This window comes from Chanos chanos, chromosome 5 (genome assembly GCF_902362185.1).
Source record: "Chanos chanos chromosome 5, fChaCha1.1, whole genome shotgun sequence".
Lineage (NCBI taxonomy): Eukaryota > Metazoa > Chordata > Actinopteri > Gonorynchiformes > Chanidae > Chanos > Chanos chanos.
This window is the reverse complement of record NC_044499.1, coordinates 6114281-6138868: the sequence shown is the minus strand read 5'-3', so window position 1 is coordinate 6138868 and position 24588 is coordinate 6114281. Positions and strand designations below refer to the sequence as shown.

At 38.9% G+C, this 24588-nt stretch overlaps 1 protein-coding gene across 1 annotated transcript; it reads left to right on the top strand.

Moving 5' to 3' along the window:
• Positions 1-2507: 2507 nt before the first annotated feature.
• Positions 2508-20582, top strand: cnpy1 (canopy FGF signaling regulator 1). The gene is made up of 6 exons (XM_030775405.1): positions 2508-2746; positions 4967-5075; positions 13193-13308; positions 17770-17979; positions 19187-19283; positions 20403-20582. Exons 1-6 carry the CDS (start codon positions 2525-2527, stop codon positions 20438-20440), a joined length of 792 nt encoding a protein of 263 aa, XP_030631265.1. The 5' UTR covers positions 2508-2524; the 3' UTR covers positions 20441-20582.
• The last annotated feature ends 4006 nt before the right edge of the window (positions 20583-24588 follow it).

Here is a 24588-nt window from a genome sequence, read left to right as displayed (position 1 = left end):
CGGGATTACACATGATCAATCTTGTTTTGTGAAACAAAACTCACTGAATCCTAAAATCAGCGACTTTTGGCATCTTCAAAAGTTTCTAATGGGGGACATTTTACACCTTAACATTCTCATATTCTTGGAGGATTACTTGGGGTCAGGTTTCAGAAATAATCTTCCTATTCACCTTGTTAAATAAAACCAAAAAAAACCCAAACAATTAATTAACTTCACTGCAAATGGACATACAGATGGAGCCATGGGATTTGAAATGCAGTTCTTTACATAAAAACATATTGATCCCTTCCATAAAACATCTTACATGACTAGGAACTCAGAGCTGGTCCTTTCCACGAGGCTCAAGCCAACATCATTTTTATCACCTGCTTCACATGGCCAGTAATACTAGACAATTATCTCTAAATAAACAGAAGCCATGAAATCCCCCTCATTGTCAATACAGTAATTATGTAAAGCTAACAGAGCAACCACATCTTACTCCTTTTATGGAACTGGGAACCAATCCCATTAGCGTAAACAAATAAACAAATCAAGAGCAAAGCCACATGGTCAAAAAAAAAGAAGAGCCGACAGTTGATGTTTTAAAATAGCCTTTGGTGATGCAGTTTGGCTTTACCTGTCCAAGTCTGGCTCTCTTTCTGTTCCCCTACGAGTCCGCTCAGCCCCGGGCTTTACAGAGCGGAAAAAGCCATCATCTATGCGGAGGGACGCAAAAACTTAATGAAGCGCGGGAAAAGTGCAATGCTGTCAGTCATGACACCGACATTTGATCAATTTCAAACTACTCATAGAAAAATCGCGCTTAATGTTGGACATAAGTATTACAGGGTTACTTTCAAACAGGAGTTTAAAGTGCAGTTTTCCTATCCATTTAACGATTAAAATGTCCAGGGTCCACGTGCTAGAACACTTACCGCACTGGGCATATTAAACCTACAATTCTGTGTCCTCCAAGGTACACAACGAGCTGTTCACATTTTGTTTATATAGTCCAAAAAGTCAGTGTTTAACATATTTTTCATAGTTTAACTAGCGTGACTTCAAGCTCGCACAATGTCACTGACTGACCTTATGTGTAACCTAGCTTAATTAATCGCTAGGACGTTTTGTTTTCCGGGAAAAGACATAAAATCGCTAGCAGGTCAAATATTGACCCAGGCTACGACTCCTTACCCTCAGCTGACAACTGCGAACACATTTTTTTTACAAACACTAATTTGATTTAAACTGCAAGCAAACTGTTCATCCTCGAACTGAAATCCTCTCAGTACCTTTCCACCGGCATCTCAATGTTTAATTACCTTCGTTATTGAAGGCCATGAGACGACAGTCGCTTAGCCATATGCAATATAAAAGATTAACTGCTGTGGCTATAGTTTTGCCGTTTCCTGCAGTTTTCTACTAATTATTTTTTTTACAATTTGCTGCCTTTTCTTTTCTTTTTTTTTTTTTTACAGTTTCAGCAGCACAGCGGACTAGCTCGCCCCAGTGACGTTTGATATGTCGCTGACAGCAGTAGGACCGCGTTATTGAGAGGACGGGATCATGGCTGAGGATTCTGGGTAAATATTACTTTGTTACAGAAGGTCCCGTCTGTATTGCTTGTTTTTTTTAACCAAGCACTTTTATGCTGATCTGTGATCAGCCCTCGTGTTAGAGTGATGGGGCGACTTGTGTCTCGTCCTTGAGTGCGCGCTGGAGGGGCCGTTGCCAGGGTCAAATGGAACCTGTATAGGTTCGCAGTTTTGGAAGGAGCTGAGTTTTCACCTTCGTTCACTGAGAACTTTGTTGCATTGAAGAGGGAGTTACGCCAGCTTTTCAAGGAGAACTCAGCTGATAAAAGTCACGCGGGTCAGGGGAATGAAATGTAATATTTTTAGAAAGCAGAAAATAGCCTGATGTGCAAAAGGATTATTACGTGCATAGATTCTTGTTTTCTAAGAGAGACACAAAGTATGGTATGCTTCGTTATTTTATTGTCCCGGCCATAGAGGTTATTCTGATCTGCCCCTGCCTGGCGCAAGCAAAGACACACGCACACAAGTACACTTTAATGCAGTTTCACTACAATGGCAGATGGTATTTTGAAACGCCGAATTACTTCTATGCCTAATTTGATTTTTGAACATTTTTATTATATGTTTTGGAGCTTTACAACCTACGGAGTTTTGAAAAAAAGAAAAAGAAAAAATATTTATTTTATTTCGTGTTTTCCATTCTGCATTATTAATTAAACATGATAATACCATACAACTATTATTATTAGTAGTAGTAGTAGTAGTAGTAGTAGTTGTAGTATTATAAGGCCATCTATGAAAACTCCCCGTCCTCCAGGTGACGCCTTTGCTCATTTGCTACTTGCTTCTGGTGTCTGGTAGCGTAAACTTCCGGGTTTATGCTCTGCATTTCCATTGGACAGCAACTTCGAGGGTGCGATCCCATTGGCTTACGTAACTGTCAATTTAGTCATTTTCCAGCAGGCTTTCTGGTCGTGGCAGAGCTACAGACAGGCACGTAAATGTTTAGTATCTCAACGGACAATATAGTTGGAAATTTTTACCTCACTCATGTCACACAAAAGGACGAAGACTCTTTATCGGATGCTTTTGTAATTCCATTCATTGTCGCTAAGTTTACACCGCTGTGTCAGAGGCATTATTCCGGCCCACGTTATCCACGCGCAAAAGTTTTATGCAGTCTTGCTCACCTGCTATTATTTGTTCATATCCTGCATAAACAGGTAAGACAAAAACTTGGTGAGCTCCAGCGGTACAAGACAAGACAATGACTGTTTTTTGAAAACTCTTTTAATTACTATACACGCAGACCTTTCAGGGGTTATGTTCTATTTAAGCAACTAAACAACAAAATGCAAAACGGCAAAATGTTAATGCCAGTCATGTTTTGTTCATAACCTTACAGGTACAAAGTTAATGTCTGTTGCAGGTGGACTATCGATTCATAAAATGTATTCGGTGTACCAGAGTTGATATTACGAACCCAATGAATGGTGAAATAGACATTTTCATGTACCTGGTGCAGGTGTTCTACCTTATCAACCAAGAAATTTGGCAACCATTTGGTAACACAAACCGGTTCTCCACCGTTTAGTGTTATGAAATAACTAACGTGGAATTAGCTTTAATTCATTTCATTTTAAGCGAAAGAGGAGAGCCTTGACATTAGTCATAATGTTGTGGTCACCGCAAACTGCAGCCCACCGCCGCGTGCGTGTTTACTTTCACAACGCTGTTTTAGTGTATGAATGCATTCCGAAGCAGTAAAAATCTCAGAAAACGTACTAACAGCTCCGGGTAGCACACCTTTAGCCTTATGAAGCTGCATTTTGTCCCTGTAGACATTGACCAGGTGAATTCACTCCAAAAAAAAGACCTTTGTATCTCTTACATAGTGATCAACTGGTGGCGTCAGGTCATACAGACATGTGAGGTGAGGTCAAGCTCACCCCCGTGATCTGGACATATGGCTTTTACTTTGCCCTAGATTACTTTTTCACTTTGAAAATCTTGACAAATAGGTGATCTAAATAAAGAAAGTCAATGTAAATTTTTCTTATCCTTAGTTTAGTGCTAAGAGTAAGGGTTTTAAAAAACCCTTTTTTTTGTCAGAGGTTTGTAGTTGGCCTCTCTCAAGCTCTCCCCTGCCAAACCTCTTCAGAAAATACACAGAAAAAAAGTGATGAGATCATCACGGAATATTATGAAGCAAACCTATCAATAAACGTAGCTCATTCTTATTCTGAGAGTAAACCAGCCAAACCAGTCACTTCTTCACCAGCTGAGTGTGTAGTGTTTCCTGAAATGGGCTGAACAGTCTGCCCTCATTCAACAGAAGGGTGTATTTGGTGTTGGGAGGGGTTGGATGCCCTGCATGTTTTGCCTGGTTTCGCTGATGCATTTTTTATGCGCTGCGCTGGCGTCTTTTTTGCGTTCTCACTGTTGTTATGTAAAAGCCAAGGAGTCACGTGACCCTTCTCAAGCAGTTTCTCAGTGGCTTTTCAAGGCAAAATGGCTGCCATCATTGTCTTCAGGTTTACATGGTACTGCATCTTGAAGGTTTGCGAAATGTTCCCCATACAATGTACGAGAACGTGCCCTCATTCAGAGTGCGTTTTCCTACTTTTCATCGTAGGAAAAGTTGCGTTGTCACTCTACAGAAAAGGCCTTGTTTCTGCATTCATATCACATTCAGTTTTGCGTATTTTTTAAAAAAAGGGAAAGCATTGCAGTTGCCTTGATTCAGTGGAAAAGTAGTGTTTTGGTGAAGTACTAGAGAGCAATATTGTCAAACTCTACAGGCTTGAGTGGGACACTTTTGGGACTATTCTAAACTCATGCATAATGTTTGTAATGGAGATATGTCAACTTGAATGAATAATTTAATCCATTTCCCTAGGCTTTGGCATTGAGAAACTAACTTTGAGTTCATATCCTTTCTAACTTTTCCAGGCATTTTACAAGTCTCTCTCTCTCTCTCTCTCACTTTCTCACTCTCGCATATTTGCATTATCAGACCACAGAACAGCGTTCTGTGCACTCAACCATAACCACAGTTTTTACATGTAAACTGAAGACCACGGCACACAATGAAACTTTTCCTTTTTTATCACACCGTTTAAATACATTTAGGCAAAGCATCATTTAATGAACTGTTATCCATCAACGGACAGCAGTTTAGATCACTGTACGGTGAATAATTGAGATGCCTTGCTCTTTTCATATGGACCTGTAAAAGTCGCCCCACTGCTGTTCAGTCTGCAGTTGGGTATTGAATTTTTATCAGTTGAAAACTAATCTCAAAATATTGATGAATGATTTGCCTGTCTAATGCAGGAGCTTTCCTGCTCACTTTCTTAGCAGCTATCTGAAAATAAAATAAGAAAAAGTTTGAATTTGAAGTGTTTTCTGTGTATTTAACGTATATATCTTGCTTTTGTCAGGAAGGAAGAATGGCACGATGGATTATACCAGCTGGTCTCATGCTCCTGGCAGTATTTATATTCTGTGAAACAACAGAAGGAAAGAAAGATAAAATGGTCTATTGTTCAGGTGAGTTTTATTGTTTTACATGTGTTCTCATTTTAAGATAGACACGTTAAACAAAACGTAAATTAAAAGAAGTGACACTTTTAATTTGTGCTAGTCTTAATTTTAGAAGTCATTTCTCTTGAAAGAGTCACTTTCGAGAGGCCTTGGAAATCCCTCTGTCTGCCTTGCTGAGTCAAATGAATAATGTGGAAGCTCACACTGGTACGTCAGTTAATCAGCTGCTTCATCCCAAGCAATTCAGTGTTTAGTTTTAAGCATGCTGATAGTATATATGTCTCTTATTCTCAGTTTTGTCATTTGTTGGTCGGAACTTTTTAAACTTTTACGGTGCCGAAGAATACAAACTTTGATTACCTGATAAATTACACTACGCGTGTGAGTGTTGACAAAAAAATCATATCTGTTTATAGCATGATGCGCAAAACCGTTGAGTTGCCTTAAATTTTGCTCGTACTTTTCATTTGACTAGATTTAATTGAGTTAATCATTCATTGTGGTTGTTATTCAACGTGAGCAACATTTTATTTTTTTATGCCATTTCTTATCAGTTTAATGTCGTTATAATTGCGGAGTCATGGCATTTGATAGAGAGTGTGTTCTCTGTAAGAGTAATAGTTTTGTCACATACCAATGTTTTCTCCAATGTGTACGTTTTAATTAATTGATTTTGTTTGTGATCGTAATTAAGAGACTGTTTTTACTCAGCGTGAGAAAATTGTTCAGTAATCTAGAGACTTTGCTCTATTAAAAAGGGTTGATGAAACTGTGATTCTTTGTTGAATGAACAAGCTGAATATTTTGGTGTTTTCCAACTGTGTATAAACGCAGTAAGCTGTAGCCAGAGTTTATACATGTACCCAATTTAGAACTTCAAATTATTAAGAAAGTTTCTTGGTTTGTGAGGACATCAGAAAACAACATTTTTGGTTCAACTCTTGAAATAACTTTCGTGTGATTAAACACACACAAAAAAAAACAAGCTGACAAAGTAATAAGCTAATCTGTAGTATAAAGAAATGGTGTGTACGGTGGCCATTTTAATCTTTGAGCGAAATAGCGACACCACCTTGGTCCTCCATTTTTTTTTTCCCACCACCATATAAATCCCCTCTTCTGAGCCACCAATCGGAGCCCTCTGTCTGGCATTGATGTGCCACGTAGTGTATCACAGATTTAGTGACAGTTAAAGAGGCCCTGGAAACCAGCCAAGCCCTTCTATGTTGTCTGACTCTTTTCATAGCGAGAGTAAATCGCACCCAATTCTATGCACAGCTGTGCCACATCGCAGGTCTCGGGTGTGAGCGAGGAACGAGTAGGCTCCATTTTGAGGAAATCTGCACTCGTAGCCTTTCTAATGGGAGGAAGGTCTGTGAGACATGACGCCCAGTCGTTTCTGCGTCGAGGCCTACAATTCATTCTCCCTGTCTTTCATTTTATGAGAAAAGTTTTGTTCACTTTTAACCTTAGTGTTGGGAACTGAATTTTTTTTGTCTTAGCTCCAAGGTGGTTTTGATGTTACGTTTTTTTTTTTTTTTTTTTTTTTTTTTTTTGTTTTTTTTTTTTTTTTGGGAGGACTGTCTTGTATGATGGTATCGCTGAACCTGGCTCCATTATTGTTGTTTTTAAATGAAATTGTGTAATTTACATGTTTGTTAGGCTATATTTTATGCAGTCCTGCTATAAATTCGTGCTAAGGACACATACACAGCTGAGTGTAAGTTTATTCTAAAAGTAGATTCATTAGAGTATCTGTGCTTATATAGCCATTAAATGCAAGGAATTCTGCTATCTTGGTGCAGGTGATGTATTCATAATGTGTTTTTGTGAAAACAATTACATTTTCTTATTTTGTTGATTAAATAGGTTTCTGCAGTGGAAGTCATGTATTATTTACAAACTTCTATTTCGTGTCAATTTATTTCGAAATATCTATAGAAATCTTTAGTGTGTGTAGCGTACAATTTTGTTATTATTTGTGACCAATTAAGACTTACTGAGAGAAAAGTTTTCATGTGTTATCTGACCTGAATGTTTTGGATGTTATGATGGACTTGTTTGGGGGGGGGGTAGCATTGGTGAGATGCAGATATTTATTTAATTTCTCAATGTTGTGGACATTACTTGTGTTTTTGAATAATCCTGAGGATTATCTGTGTACAGATCAGTGCTTCAGCAGTTGAAACAAAGATTAGGAAAAACAGTTCTAGTGCGATTATAGCACTTTTCTCCCCCACTTTGAAAAATTGTTTCACCTCACGAAACAAATGAGAACCACTGAAAAAACATTTTTGACATGTAAAGGCTTGTGTTTTTAACCGAGATTTTTGAAAGATGAGAATTTTACGAAAATGTGTTCGCATCATTTTAATGACTATACACGATAAGTAGTTGGCGAATTAAATGTTTCAAACCACTTTCTTTCTGTATAAAACCAGCATGAGAGAAGCATTGAAAAAATGTTTTGCGGAAACAGAGAAATGTATTTTCATCGTTATAGTGTTAAAACAATGTTTAAAAAAAAAAAACAACTAACTGCTACAGTGTTAAAATGTCGCGCATTAGTAAAGCTATACGGTATACAGTGGAATAGTATTTGATGAAGATCTGTTACGAAAAAATTTCCAGGAAATATGGAGCCTTTTTGTCTAGTTCGTAACAATTATTGACGTACGTGCTTTTCTTTCTGAATATTTTCTTCCATGCGTTGTTAATTGAGTGAAATTTCATGTGGTTTTCACTACCAGGTTTCAGCATTGAATGGACATGATCATTTTGGATTTCTGGTTGCTTACATCATTGACGTGTGCTGTACATACAAAATTTTTATTACGCAACTGATCCAAGGCTTAGGTTGCCATGTCATATGTTTTGCTCACCCCCGTTAGTGGGTGTGGCCTGCTCAGCTAAGCTGAACCTTTAAAAAAAAAATCTGTCCATGCCTTTTCCCCTTGCCCCACATATAGTATAGTATCGCTCTTTCTTCCTATGGGTGCGGCTAGCCAAAATTTTGACTCCTGTTGATAAATTAGCTTAGAAACATACGTCATCAGTAATGAAGCATCATTTAACTCAGATTTTTTTCTAACTCTGAGACTAAATTAGCTACAGTCGATTTGGTATAGAATTTGCAACTCTTATGTCGGTCAGCTCCTGTTTTTAACTAGGTTAGGCACAATTGTTAAGAGTTTCATACTTACCCCAAGGTTCTGAAGGCGCTGTAGGAGAAACCAGAGTTGGGTTTTGTCGAACTGTTCATTGCAAAGCTGCCTCGGGCCTAATCTATAGAGGCTTGTTATAAATGTAGAGTGCATTGAGAACTGAGTTATTAACTGTTGATGGGGACTGAGAGTGGATCCACGCCTCTGCCTTGAGATTTTTGCAGAGCTGTTTAATGTTGACTGATATCACAGGTTTGCAGAGCAAAGGAATAAGACAAAAAAAAAACAAAACAAAGAAATATCTTTTTTTTTTTTTTTTGTATTTTGACCTATATAAATAGTGAGCGAAAGAAAATAATTGTATTTTTCAAGTGTTCGTTTTCAAGTAGTCATCTGGATTTTATGGAATTGTCATTTAGAGTGCGATTTAGAGTGATATATGCCTCTCAAAGAACGGGCCTGTGCACACCACCTTCTTCCAGCTGCTTTTTCATCAGACTCAGCCTTGATGGAAACGGCTGAAAACCACAAGCGCTTTGTGGAAAAAAATATTGTAGGAAGGTGGTTTGAAGAATCTTTTAAAGACACGCGGTCGATACCCGATTTCTTTCTCTCGTAACACGGCTGGAGTGAGCCCAGGCCTTATGGCGAAAAGAAAAAGAGTAACACAGAGTCCATGTTATGTGGATACCCGATTGAGTTGAATCACATTGAGCTCAGGGGTGAGCAAGAAGGGGAAGGCTGCTCTCCACGTCCATGTTGTATGTAGCAGCTTGTATATGCGTACACACACCCTCTTATATCTCTCACATGTATCTCAGTAAAGACTAGCTGAGAGTGCGACAATGGACAACCATACAAAAGAGCATGAGAAACGGCGCTTCTGTGGTGCTGTCTCGGTATGTACGATATAAACCAGGTATAATCAACGTGTATCCCCTAATATTTGATATCCGTATTTATAAAGGACCAAGAACAGGAGTCGTAGACAACGAGAATGATCTTCGTCACCCACCCTGACCTTTACGGACCTTTGCAGTCTGTTATCAAAGCATCCATTAGAACACCAAGACAGATGTTTTCGCTTTATCATGCTTCATTGGATGTATTACTTTTTTCAAAGTATAGATGGAATGTTGTAGTAGTCTGTTGAATCCCTTTCGATCAATCCATTCTCTTTACTGGTTAGACCCCAACACTTTTAGATTGTGAAATTTGATGTTTCAATCCAGAACATCTATCATTTAAAAAAAAAAAAAAAAACTGTGTATAGTAAAACCGACACAGATAAAGAAAACTCTAAAAAGAGAAAAAAATAGAGGATTTATGATGATTCTGATTTGTGCACATATTGGTCTTTCCCTGAGTATCAAAATCTGCTTGTATTTGCAGTAACAGCTCTTCCTGCCATTGGATCACGTGATAATGGTCTTATCCTCTGTTCCTCGGCTGATCATAGCCACCTTTCTGAGCAGAGCTGAGAGGACTTTTAACAGTCGACGGACTGTGTGAAGCATGGGCACACATTCGTAAAGCACAGTCATATTAAAGGACATCATTCACACTGAAAGGACGCAGACATAGTAGAATTGATATCGCAACGTGTTAAACCTTGTAAATGTATTATTATCTGTTATCAGGAGACATGTAATGATCGATTGACGCGATCTGATAAACTGCGCAGTGTTTTGTAGTAATGATTTAACTAATGATGTTACTGAAATGCTGTGGAGTAATTAGTGGTCTTATTAATCCCATGACGGAAAAGCGAAAATGATTTGGTTACGTTCGTCAAGGGACACACGGAGGCTATTGATTACCTGACGTTCTTTCCAAGTCATGATTTCATCCTTTTCTTTTTCAATGTATTTATACCCGTCCTATGCCTGAGGCTACATACTACTTCCAGTTGTGTTCATAGAATGAGCATAGAATAGCTTATCATAAATTTTGCTAAATTTACTTGCCTAGTGTAAATCTGCACCCGTTGCCAAAGGTTGGAAGGGTATTTTATAAATAACACGTAAGGAACTCATTAATATTCAATGACATAACTTTGCACAATTCTGTTTTGACAGCCCGCGACATGTCAGTGTAATGCTGTTATGATAGTTTTCTTGTTGGTATAGGGAATGTGTCCATTAATGATCAGTGCTACAGATAAACACCAAGTGCACATGTGTCAAAAACAAACCTTACACTCCTCATGTGCATCGCCACCTCGTTTAGTTTAAAGCAATCTCGTTGTCAGACCTCATCAGCGAAAATGAATACTGCCTCGTTTAGTTTAAAGCAACCTCGTTGTCAAACCTCATCAGCGAAAATGAATACTGCCTTGTTTAGTTTAAAGTAACCTCATTGTCAAACCTCATCAGTGAAAATGAATACTGCCTCGTTTAGTTTAAAGTAACCTCATTGTCAAACCTCATCAGCGAAAATGAATACTGCCTCGTTTAGCTTAAAGCAGCCTCATTGTCAAACCTCATTAGCGAAAATTAATACTGCCTCGTTTAGCTTAAAGCAGCCTCATTGTCAAACCTCATTAGCGAAAACAAATACTTGGAAATGACCCTTGCTCTTCCAGGTTAAACTGTCTGCCCAAACCCAGAACTAGTCCCCCCCCCAACAACAAGGAGGCTGATGCGATGTCCGGCAAGCTAGCTGTCAGTCCAGCTAGTCGCTGTAGAGGTGAAATCTGCCTTAAGCTGTCAGAGGGCTGCTAGAGGAACGAGTCCTTTCCCTTATGCAAGCTGACACATGTCACTCAAGCCCAGCGAAATACTGGCTTAGCCTGAATGATCTTTCCATAAAATACAGATACAGCCATTTGAAAACTGACATGTGAAAAATACCATTATTTGGTTTTACTTCACTAAACCATTTTTTTTTTTTCCATCTTTTGTTTCTAGACAACCTAATACAGTATGTATCATAGTTCAGTCTGTGATATCACCGTGTTTAATTTGACTGTAATTTATAAATGTAGACTTTTTTTTATATTGACGTCCCCGATTTACCCTGAGTTTTCTTTCAGAGTTATGTGGCGTAAGGGATGATAATTTTTTTTTCTCAAGATTATATTTGACTGCTTCAGGAAGTAATAAACAACAGTAGCTTCACATTTTCACCATTAAATCCATTTCCGTGCAGAGTTTACAATGAGTTATTTAGAGTGTGAGAAAGAAATTCATCAAAAAAAAAAAAAAAGTTACGTAAACCAGATTCATATTAAATAGTATTGTAAGAGAACTTGCATTGAAGTGTCATTGAAATGAATGAAGGTTCAGCATGAGTAGCACTGGAAAAGAGGGGTGACGTTAAACCCAAGGCTGGAGAAAATATTTAAATAAAGAATGCTGTGCATCTGAGAACCGTCCATGTTCATCGATGTTATTCCATGTAGGTTCACATATAATGATATATACATATATATTACACATGTAATTATTGTCTCGATACTCTTATCAAAGGCCCATGCTTAAGCATAGTAACCAGATTTGCTCATGGAGTCTGTTTTAGCTTTGATTTGGCATCACTTTGAGCAAAATCCTTCACTGAAAACCAGATGTACCATTTGAAATGTACCATTTAGTTAAGCTAAGTCAATCATTTCAGTGTGTGGCCTGATTTAAATTGTTTTACAATTTTTCAGTCTTTAACTTTTTTAGATTCTAACGAAATACAAACAACGACTACGAGAACGAACGGTCCCCTAACTGTTTGTCTGGTCCAAAAACCTTGGAGACTGGCCATGTATTGAGAGTGAGTGTTGTCTTGTGTCTGAAAGGCCAGACCAAAATACTCTGTGCTCCTTTTGGCAAGTGTGCCACTCAAAATGCTGAGCAGCGCCAGTGCTCCTCTGAATTCCCCCCTCTCTCTCTCTCTCTCTCTCCCCCTCTCTCTCTCTCTCTCCCCCTCTCTCTCTCTCTCTCCCCCTCTCTCTCTCTCTCTCTCCCTCTCTCTCTCTCCCTCTCTCTCTCTCTCGTAACCACAGGCATTTCACTGAACTTGCTCCGCTTACTGCAACATGTGGGCTGTTTGACGCTTACCCAGCAGCCGTAAAGAGTCTCTTCAGCCCAAACAGTCAGAGCTCAGATACTGTGTATTGTGTACACTATAAAACAGTAGTAGTAATAGTTCACAGACACTAGTTTTGTGTGCCCTAATGCTTTCAGAAACACACCATATGCTACTTAAATGTTGCAGTGTCCAAAACGGAAAGGACAGGTCCAGCGAGACTTGATATGAATATAATGGTTAGCTGCATTACCGGCCAAGCTCGTCAGCGATAGGTGTAACAAACGAGTCGCCGTGAGGTAATGCCTCATAGCATTAATGGTCCCAACGTCACTTCAGCTGATTAGGCAATGGACATTTATATACCTTAAGCTGTGTGCCATATCTAAGTTTCTGAGTTTAGTTAATCATACACACACACACACGAGGAGATAATTACTGTTTTAATGGAAAGCAAACAGCACTGCATATTATGTGATAAGGCTTTCAGTGAGTTTGAGTCCGTTTCCCCTCCCTCCCTGCTACCTAAAGCACCGCCCACCCGACGCCAGTGTCTCCTCAGTCAGATTTAGATATCTGTACACGTGCTGTGATATTCTAAAATGTAAAGTTGAACATTCATATTTTCAGTTTGTTTTGAAACGTCATAGACATGGTGCGTTTCTCCCGGGCGGGGTTTAAATGATGTTTGTGAGTCGGCGGGCTTTCGTTGCCGTCTTGTTGACGTAATGGCTGGAACATTATCATTTCAAGTTGATCATTTTTGTGCAAATATGCAGATATGCCAATAATAAGAAAAAGTTTTCTCGTTATTTTGTTGTCTTAACTTCTCAGTATTCACACTTCAAGCGATATTGCTGGTGCGTCCAGCACTTTCTGGGTAAGAGCATAATGCACTGTTTACTCGTGCGGCGAAATATAACCGTCTCTGTCTCTCTTTAGCCTGCATGGCCATCGCTGATGAGATGAACTACTCAATCAGCCAAATTGACCCAAAGAAGACGCTCCACGTCGGAGGTTTCCGAGTCAGTCCCGACGGCAGCTTAATGGAAAAAAAGGTGAGCCGTGGTGAGGTGTTACAGACTTTGCTCAGCGAGTGAATTATGAATTAGCCTGAATGAAGAGCATGCTTCCCTCCCAGACTCTTAGTTTAAATAGCCAAAATATTGTCAGTGGCCCTTTAAGTAGCCTTTAGCCCTGTGGTGTTTCTCCTCAATGCAGTATTGATCATCAGCGTCCTCTCTTCATTGTAGAGGACGTGTAAAATTGCAATAACTTCACTGAGGCGAGATGTTGTGAGGGGCTGTGCTATGTCGTTATCCGTATTCACAGTTAAAAGCTCTTGCTAGACACGAAACATAGCTTCAATTGCCCTTTTTGCTCTCGTGAAACCTTTATCACATATTAAAGATAACGGTGAGCGCACATTTTAATTGCAAGTTATTTTTAAGAAGGGTATAATTTGTAATTCATACTATATGCCAAAAAAGTTTGGCATGGAGACAGCGCCCCACAAGCACTTGACATCGTTACTAAGCAACAAAAAGTTTACTTTCAGCTGCAAGTCCCAGCCTCCAAAGGTAGTTATGGTAACCTCACAGTCAGGTGACACACTGATATTCTAACAAGTGAAGTTAAAGAAATGATTTTATATGGCATGATATATGTCAGCAAATCAGCTTCGGTCATCAGGACCATATTTATATGTTTTATAGAATAATCTCATTGTGTAACAGTTATTTTCCATCATAATACAATCAAAAGACAATGCACATGCTGATAATTACAAACCCTTGTTTTACAGCTTGATAATAAGTTTATAGTCAAGTCAATAGTGTGAGAGTGAATGTGCTGACTTGAAACCGATTTTAATATGAAATGAAGAAGTATATCCTCAAGGTATGTCTTTAATTCATTGGAGCCACTATCTACTGAACCCTTTTTTTTTAATCAAATAAACAGTAAAAGACTGTGTTTTTTCCAGAAATAATACATTTAACTTTAAAAAGAATGATTTTCTTTTCTTTCAAATCAGCAAAATAGCCTTGTTGTTAGCTCTCACTGTGGAAACATGAGTCACTGCTAGCCCTGTAGCCGACCACTGAGGTCACTTTTTTTTTCTTTTTTTTTTTTCTAAACTGCATATATGGGTCACACTTTCTATAGACAGCAGAGTGCAGGTGTGAGAGGTAATAAGGGTGTCTCCCTCTGGGTAAACAGATCTGAAAAAGCCTTTTTGCCTCAAGCTATCATATTCTCAGACAGACATGGTAACAAACCCAAAATGTTTCTGCCTGCAGTAGTAAACCTTTTACAGTGAGTTTGCTTAAGGACAAACAAACTTCTGTAAGTCATATATTTGTGGTTTATCTTTACCTAGGATCATCTCATAAAGTAGGTTTTACTAAAAGAGTGGGGGTTTTCTTTCTTTTTTTTTTTTTTTTTGACTGTTTCCTCCCTAAACAAGCGGTGTCAATGTGTAAAGGTCATGGCAGATGAACTCTATGCCCTGACCTCTGGTATCCAGGGACTGTCATTAGGTGGTTGACTCCTCTATTGATCAGTGGGGTTAATCCCCTTTCGATTATAGTCAGTGGCTAATAACAGGGTCTTTAGCCAGTTTGCTCTTTTTCCCATTTCTGCCATAGCCTGGTGCTACACTCCAGTCACAAACCAAAGGAATGTTGTTCACTTGTTTTGTGAGGCTTTTTCCCATGAGGCAATATTTTGTTATGTCTTTCACAGACATTGTGTTGTGTTGGTGCGAATAGTTTTAAATTCAACTAATTCTAAGTTATCTCTGTCATGCACATATAAACTGAAAAAAGACACTGATGTCAGATTACCACAGTGAATGAAATACTGAATTTATTGCGGGTCTTATGTGTAATTTATAAAATACTGAATTAATGGTCTTCCGCGTAGTTTATGAAATACTGAATCTGTGATCTTATGTATAGTTTATGAAATACTGAATCCATGGTCCTACGTGTGGTGAAGTTACCTGACTTTCTCTTCATCTGGCAGTTTGGCATGACACCATAGTATGGTCAAAATGATCAGATCTCTATAAATGTATTACCGTTTCATTAAACTGAAACCCTTAATGCATTAAAAGTTGGATGCGGAAGCTGTTTTTGTGGGACTGATCCGTGATTTGTGGTCGCGGGGAAGCCTTTGGCGCGCACAGCGCTAAAGTTTAGACACATTTGGGTGCTTGTCAGTTCTCGTTCAGTTCACATGCTGATTTGAGCCTCCTCTTTCTCTCTCTCTCTCTCTCTCTCTCTCTCTCTCTCTCTGGGACTTAAATGTCTCAGTATTTCTGGTCCAAAAGGAACAGAGAAGTGACTATGATCTGCATGTGTTCCAGAGGAGTTCTCACTCAGCGTTTCCTCAGAGTGGCTTCACATTCAACGAAATGACTAATTACAGCTCCCCCCGGTCCCTTCTCTGTCTGTCTGTTCCATTTTACACTCGCTTTATTTTTCCAGAAGCTATGGCAGAATAGGTAGACCCTCATATCCACCCCGCCTTCTACGTATGAAACACTGAAGTGTTGATTGCACAAATTTTGACTTTGCCATTTTTAATCAAGCAAAGCAGATATCTCTCAACTTGCTCAACAAACATAAGTGAACCCCACTTTTTAATCTTTTTTTGTTTGTTTGTTTGTTTGAAGAATGAATTTCGATTTGTTCATTTTCTGACTCTGCAAGTTCTGCTCTCTGTTTATCACTTATCTTTTTGTGTGTGTGTGTGTGTGTGTGTGTGTGTTAATACAGCCACAATAAATTCAATGACACCCCCCTCCACACACACACACACACCCTGCCCCCCCCCCCACCCCATCTCCCGACATTACAATGATGGCTGATTTTCCAATGGGAATTCAGTGGAGGATAGCATCCGTGAGCAGGCCTTTTCTCTGCCTGGGCTGCCAGGCTCCCCCTTTATTCCTGCTGAAATTCTTTATTGACAGGTCCTATTCAAAACCCTCAGACTGTTACAGCCAGGAATTCAATTGCCCACCATTTTCAGGGGCTGCATGATAAGGACCCGGCAAAGGATGCCGCGTAGAAACCACCTCTGGAAGATCGCAAGAATAGATTTATGGGAATTTTTTTTTTCTTTTTCTTTTTTTTTTTTTTTTTTTTTTTTTTCTTTTTAATTTGGGTTGAAGGTATTTAAAAAAAGAAAAAAAAAAAAAACCCTGTCTGCTGTGTTTGTGTATTTTAGATGAAATCAGAGTGAGTTTCATGAATATGCATTACAGAGGGGATTGGTTAAAATGTTGAATTTGATATCGCTTTTCCCAAGTTGAATGTGAAGGGAACGGCAAATTTGCCCTGTTGGCCCGGAGGCAAATGTTTCTAGGATATTTCTTTTTTTTTTTTCTTTCCCCTTATATCGTCCCACGTCGATGCTGGAACCGCTTGTTGTTTTATTCTCGGATGGACGGCCCACAGTTGATCGTGTCCTCTGTCTTATCTTCCTAGCCATCCAACTGCATCTCAGTCGTTTAATTAAAAAAAGTGGGGGGGGGAGTGTGGATGGGGGGGCCCTCTTTTCATGAGACCTTTTATCTTATTTGTGACCAGATGGCAGTGGGCCATGGAAGCCCCTTTGTGTCACTAAGGCACACAAGAGAAGAAGGGGAGAGAGAGAGAGAGAGAGAAAAAAAAAATGCCTTCATAATGTAATCGGTAAGACCGGAAGGGTTCATACTGTGGGTGAAAGGAGACAATGAGGGGGGGTCAGGGTTATATCTACGTTACCCCCCCCCCCCCCACCCCAAAAAAAAAATCCAGTTCATCTGCAATCTGTCCTTCCCTTCCCAATATCCCTTCACCCCTCTCTCTCTGTCTCTCTCTCTCTCGGTCCATCCCTCCCTCGTCATCCTGCCCCCCTTTCACTGGCCTGACAGGGAAAAACTTCCTGCTTTGATCACTGGAGGGTGGAGGAGCTAAAAAAAAAAGAAAAAAAAACGCCAAAGAGGACTATAGGATGGGATTCAACTGTTTACCCTGCACTTGGCTGCTGTTGACAACTCCCCCTCCCAACCAGTTACCCCCCGTCCTTTAACCCTTTTCACTCACTCCGCCCTCCGGTCAACCCTTTCCCCTTTCCCCTTCCGGGGGGAGGCCGAAGGCCGCGAGGGCAGGAGCACAGCGGCACCTTGACCTGTCTAGACGCCACAGCGCGTTTTTTGTTCGGTTACTAAGGCGAGGGGATCTACTTTTCCAACTTTAGAGATGCAGGTTAAGAGTCATAGCGGTGACACAGGGGATGTTTTTTTTTTTTCTATAAGGGAACGGAAGGGAAAGGTCACTCAGGTGACCCGGATGACCCGTTCTTAAGACTCCTGCTTTTAAGGGATGATTTTTTTTTTTTTTTTTTTTTTGGGATTAATATCAGTGAAAGAGGAGAGGCTAAGTTTTCAATAATGTCTTAGAACTTTTAGACGTTCAGTTAACTAATTAAGCATTTTTATGTTTTTATTTGTTTATTTTATGTACTAGATTCCCCTTGCTAGATCAGAGACTCAGTTAAGTGAGCTTCTGGAGGACGTTTGTGAAAGAATGAATGATTACGCCATCTACGAGGACCCGGACACGAAGCAGAGCAGATACAAGAGGTTTGCGCCAAGAGGCAATGATAACCTGAATTTTCCAGATTTCAAAAATTTTAAGTTTGACGGACCTGACGCTTCCAGTGCTTTAAAATTCGCTGTAAGTAACTCACACGTTTCTCTCATTTCTACTGGCTGCTTGTGTTCGCGTACCATCTCAACTGAGTGAAATGTTGTTTTTTTTTTGTTTAGTCATGGTGTGTAGATTCATAAACTTATTTGCCTGATCATTTCCACTGTGCACACAGGTCTGCTGGGTAGCATTACTGCTCCATAATTGTTTCCCCTCTCAGTCAATTATGAATTCTTTCTTCATTTAACTGTATTTGATATTTTGAGGTCTTGCAGTGATTGAATCATGTGTGACATAGAAGACGAATGATGAATGTAGTCATGTTTCATATGCAGTTACTGCATTTTAGCCATGGTGTGTGAGTTTTGTCCTGTGTAAGGGAAAACGTGTAGTTGATGAAGTCATATCTCTTCTGTTTATCAAGGTTAAGACGTGTTTGAATTAGGATTGAAGATGTGTTTTGTTCATAGCCTATTTGTCAAAGTAAGTTTTTAGAGGCCATTAGATGTATGTTAATTTTGTTTTTCAGTGCAGTCAAACAATTTGCCTACAAATTACAATGGAGAAGTTAGCAAATGAGTCTTAAACATTAGATTGAAAAACAGTGACAAAAATACTGATGAATTTGCACTAAATCAAAATTTTGATTTGTAGCTTTTTAGTCTTTGTGAGATATAATATATACAGTTTTATTTGTCTTCTGTTTCAGTTTTGCATTTCTTTGCACAGTTGTTTTACAAGAAACAAAGTCATTTTTCTTGTTTTATTTGGTATTTGACACAAATGCAAGGTTCGTAGGCTGAAAGTGCATGAAGCACTTGTCTTAATTGTTTAATGCTAGTTTTATTTGAAAAGACTGTTATGACAGAGTTGACTTGGAAAAATGGGCACTACTGCACATACAGACCGTCTAAAACCAGCTCTACACGTTATACTGTATTCCTACTGCCACATCTATAACTCCATTATGAAATTATTATCTTAACGACTTATTAACGTATACTGTGGGAGTGAAAGTTGATGACAAGTGAAGCTGTTCGCTAGTCTGCTTTCTTCGTAAGCCTTTCATGATGGCAGGTGTGTCATAGAAGCTGGTTTAAAGATGGCTGCCTCTCAGGCTCCAAACGGACAATCCATCAAGTCCAAAGCCTCGCGCTTGACTCCTACAGAGAGCAACGAGCTCCCCTGGTCTCCGGCAGACAAGTAACTGCCTGTTTGTGTTTGTCTCTCACAGTGTGAAAACATTGTTGAGGAGTATGAAGATGACATCATCTCTCTGTTCTCAAAAGAAACAAAACATGTGGCCCAGAAGTTGTGCAATGAAGTATCAGGTACTGTTTTTTGTGTGTGTTTTTTTTTAAACATGGCGAAGTTCTTACCTCACAACAGTTAGTTCTTACCTGTTAACCTGCACATTGTTAAAGTGCTAAGTTGAAACAACAAGAGGTTAAGGGGTGATGAAATGATCTGTTCTGCACACATTGGTTGAGAGATTTGAGTTCAGCTAATGCAGTTTCGTATGTGTTTTCTTGATAATTGTAGGATCATCAAGATTATCCTACAGTGCTTTATTTTCATGTAATTATTTACAAATATGTACTGTAATTTGCCAACATTAGGGATTTTTCAGGACTTAAAGGTTGTGATACATATCACATGTTTTTGTGTTACTGCTTCAAATGTTACTGCATTGGAACATAGAGCCTCAAACGTATCTGTTTATCTGTTAGACCATGGAAAGCCATGTATCAGTTACTGACTTTATGACTTGGGAGACCTCAGTGAAATTATATGTCTGAATGTTACGCGTAACTGCATAGCTTGTTTATATTTATGGCTGGGAAGCATTGTATCCTATCCATTACAATAGTCCTCATTAGCAGCACCATTTGGTTTTAACCGTCCAGAAACTTCTAGAAGAGCTGAACCATTTCAGAGAGGGCCAAAAGGCCAACCTATTTATATCACAACAGTGTTATTTAATATCCTTTACCGGTCGTCACCGGTGGCGCCATTTTGTTTTAACCCTGAAACAGCTGCTAGCTTGGCTCAGCCATTGAAGGAATGAGAGTGAGAAAGGACAGAATTTGAACCCGACTTCATTAACGCTTCTGTGATTACCTGAATGAATAGCAGGCAGTTCTTTGGTTAAACAATATACACAGCTATGAGTTTTGTTTATTTTTTCCTTTTTTTTTTTTTTTTTTATTCTGTACTGTAACAGTGTGGCGTCAAATGAAATTTTCAGCTGAGCGATGGGCCATGCTTTAGGGGTACATCTGTAATCTAAAACTGATGCATGCAGCTTATGCACTTGGAAAGTATCTTGAGTATACCAGTGATGTTTGTGGATACATTTTTATGATGTTGTGCGATGCTTGCATAGTGTGTGTTTTTTTGTTTTGTTTTTTTTTGTAAAAGCGTACCTCTGCTCATGTTTCCACACCCAGGTCACTGTAAAGGCAGCGAGTCACATGGCGAACTGTAGTCTCACACGATTCTGTACTGAAGACCATCAAAAAGCCTTAATGATCCTAACCATAACCTGGGACCAATCAAATAAGGACCGAAAAGACGGGTTACCCGAAAAACATATTTTTAATAATCTGTGATATGTAAATGTAATAGAGTTTTTATCAAAAAAAAAGAATAAAGTTTGTTTTCTAAGATGTTAACAGCTGTTGGCGTCAGTCATTTTAATATGCTGGGTGTGATAGTAGTGCTGTTTTAGTAGACACTTTTTTTTTTTTTTTTTGGAAAGGAATGATAAATGTACTTTTTGGTTGAGAGGGACATACCTCATGACGGTCTAAAGGAGGCTGACGCGTGTGCATTACAATGACCATCCTAACAAAATGAAAACAATCAAAGCAGATTTTTTTTTTCCAAGTCTGTATCTTGAGGTTGCTCTTCCATGAACACAAAGATTTTTAAATGATGGAAGCACTGATGCATGTCAAAACAAAATATCACATTTTTGTGATATTTTCCACAGTTTTCATTGATGTTTTGGCAAAACATAGCACCAAAATGGATTTTAAAATAGTGCATAGCATTTATTCATATTTATCATCACAGAGCAATGTTGAATTGTTCAGTATTATTGTTGGCACACCTAAATGTCTTGGAAACGGTAAAAATAAGATTGTTTGTTATGTTCATGTACATGATTCTACGACGGTTTACTCCAAAAGACATGATATCCAAGGTTTTACAGTCAAATTAAAGTATCCCATACATGTAGTTCGGTACAAATATGCCATAACATGTTTGAGTAAACCTGTAAAATACACAGACACATGACAGGGGAATTAACAGTTTTAGGCTGTGGTTTTGCTAGACAAATTGGATTCGAAAATGAAGTGCTTTTATTCCATCACCCTCACAAGCTTTAAATGTCACCAAAACCGCTTCAAAAATAAGTATCACGCCTTGAACTTTCAGTTTCCTTCAGAAATATCAATAATGAAATAAACAAAATTGAATTAAATATATAAAGTACTCTTAATCAGTTAGAACTACAAAATCCAATTCTGCAATAATGTAGTGTGATAAACATTTCCAAGCCAAAGCCACCTGAGCACACACACATTCTCCATTAGCTGAATATATGAATTCAGAGAGGTGAAGCGTCTTACGCTTGACAATAAAACAGAGAGGGAGAAAAGAAAAAGAAGAAAAAAAAAAACAAAAAAAAAAAACCCTGATGGTAAACACAGCCGTTTTATCTGCTGTACTGCTTTCACAGCGCGGGAGTGGCTTATTGGGCTCACATGTCCCGTGTCTGTCCGAATCAGGCTTTATTTTTTAATTTTTTTATTTTTTTTTTTGGAACATGGCCGCCGGGTGCGCTTTGTGGCGTTGGCTTTTCGCACCCTTCCCTCACAGCTCCCGTGGAGCATGAAGTGCGCATGTGCCACGAGGCCGGCAGACACCGGCAACATCCTGTTTGGGGAGGAACGAAGGCGCAGGAGACGCCATGATGCCCCCGCAGTGTGGATATGGGGTGTCAGCCAACTCACTGAGGGGGAAAACGACATCACCCACAGCTTTTGGGGTTGGTGGGTTTTTTTGTTTTTTTTGGGTTTTTTTTTGGGTGTTTAATACTTCTGAACCCCCCCCCCCCCCCAACCCCCCCGAACACTTCTCAGAAGATGAAATGTCATTCGGGAGTATTCAGAAAACTAATGATAACTGTTTTGTGTCTAGAAGCGCGGGGATTTTCAAGTTTAATCCCTCATGTTTCATGTTAATTTTGAAACATCAGACTTGTTGTTTTTTTATTTTTTCTCTGCTTTTTTAAAAAAATTATTTATTTATTTTTTTAAGTCTGCTCGTGCAAAGTCATGCTCAGTTGTGATGAGGATAAAGATGTGCTGATGGTTTGTTTATTTCATACACTTTTTTTTTTTTTTTTTTTTTTACTTCTATCTAGCCTCTGTATCTAGTGTTTGGAGATTGCCCCAAATCACATTGCTTATCCAAACATATGTTAGCAATGGGGGGGGGGGTATTTTTTTTTTTTTTCATCTGAATAAGAGCTCACAAGTACATGACTGATTTTGTCTTTGATAGTATTTGTTTGTATGTGAAATCATGTTACTTTTTAAATTTTAATATGATTAATATTTAATAGAGCTCCAGTCGAGGCAGCTGAGTATTTAATGAGTACCTTTTGCAGATGCTTTCATTTTATGGTTTGCTTTACTTGGAGATAATGTGTCTGTCTAATGTATGAGTTGTTCTGTTATCAACTGTGTTAGCAACTGATTCGTTTTTTTTCTTCTTTTTGTTGTTACTCTTCTACGGTTCTTGCGTTTACATGCGCGAAACATGTAAACCCAGGTAAGTTGTTACTTATACAGCACTGTTCTCTCCAGGTTGTTTGTTACTGTGATTTTGGACTTTGTCAGACGGTGTCCTTTGTTACCTGTTTGTACCCAAAAACGTTTTTTTATCAGTTGCTATGGCGTTGGGTCAGGTACATTAACAGTGTGTCTTTTCATTTTTTGTTATGCAAACTGCATGTCATTTAGCACAGATGCTGAACATACACACAAGGCCTATTTTTTTTTATCTGTTCCTCATTATACAGATAAGTGTACAGTGCCAAACATGTATGGCAGTACATATTATGAATGACAGCATTGCTAAAATTTAAATGTGTCATGTTGTTTGTTGTTGTTGTTTTAAAGAATTCATACTTTTCTGTCCACTCACATGATAGGGCAGCCACGGTATTCGCCCAACAGTATGAGAGAAAAAAAAAACTACCAAACTTGTTTGATGTGGTACCTCAGTGCTTTCTGTATGGTCTCATGTTACTCCACAGTAATGTCTGTCTGTTTGTAAAGCATGTGAATGGAATACAGCGCAGGTAAGAATCCTGAAGGTAACTCTTTCACGGAAACGTTGTGGACAGTTCTATAAATGCTATTTTACTGCCAAGTGTCGTAAACCAATATGCCGTAATTTGAATATTTGTAAGCGTAGAGTTGACATCTCCATATAATTTTGATGATGAAGTTTTTGAATTAATGTAGGTTGTCCCTAACGTGAAAAACCTGCTAATAGCGGTGCTGTCAAAAACTTCCAGCTTCCTCGTTGTGGCTGAAAGCAAAAGCGTCAGTCAGTTAGTTAGGGAGCCTAATTATGTCTTTGGAGATCTTATGTCTCTTTCTTAAGAATGAAGGTGCAGTACAAAAATCTGAGTTTCAAAAGGGTTCGACTAACCTTTGGAGAGAGAGCAGCTAAGCTAATGTCATAGAACTGAAGGACCATGTCATTCAAAAGTGTGAAATGTAGGAAGCGCTGTTTATTTAAACACATACACACATTAGACATGAGTGCCAAGGTAAAGGATTTAATGTTCTACAAAACCAAAGGCCTTTAATCTGCTCAGCCTACACAATCTTTCAAACTGATTGCCTCTAAGACCTTGTTAGTGAGGTGTTCTGGTATTTGTCCACTAGCAATCCTAGCATTCAAAAAGCCAACAACACTCCAGCGTACATTTTCCTCAGGCTTCTTTTTTTTTTTTCCTCCGTATTACACTGAGGCTTGTAGACCTCTTTTCAACTTTGAGGAAACTACTTGTTTTTAAGATCGGTGAGGGTTGGCCTAGGCTTTAGAATGTAGCTTTTCTCATTGTTTGTTTGTGTGTGTGTATGTGTGCCTGTCTGTGACTCCAGCTTAAATACATGAGAGATCAAGGGTTACCGAGGTGCTGTTGGCAAGAGCTCAGAGCCCCCCCAAAGACAAACTGGTCCACTAAACACTCATTTCCTATGCATCCAAAGTGCTCTAAGTGGCTCTCCGGCTGGCTTCCCTCACTGCCCACAGACCTGTCCCTCCCCTTGATGTAATGGATCCTTTATCCTCAGTATGCGGACTGGTGGAGAAACCATTCGTAAAAAAAAAAATAAATAATAACCTGAAACTTGATCTGAATGAAACAGGAGGTATACTTTCATTGAGAAAAAGAAAGAAAGAAATATGACCAAAAGTGGATTTTTTTCTTTTTTTTTTTTTTTGGTTACCCCCTTACTCGCTATAAAGTTCAACCACTGAACTGCAGCATTAACTTGTATTCTAACAAGATTAAAATATATTTGTCCTGGAGATTAGCATACTTAA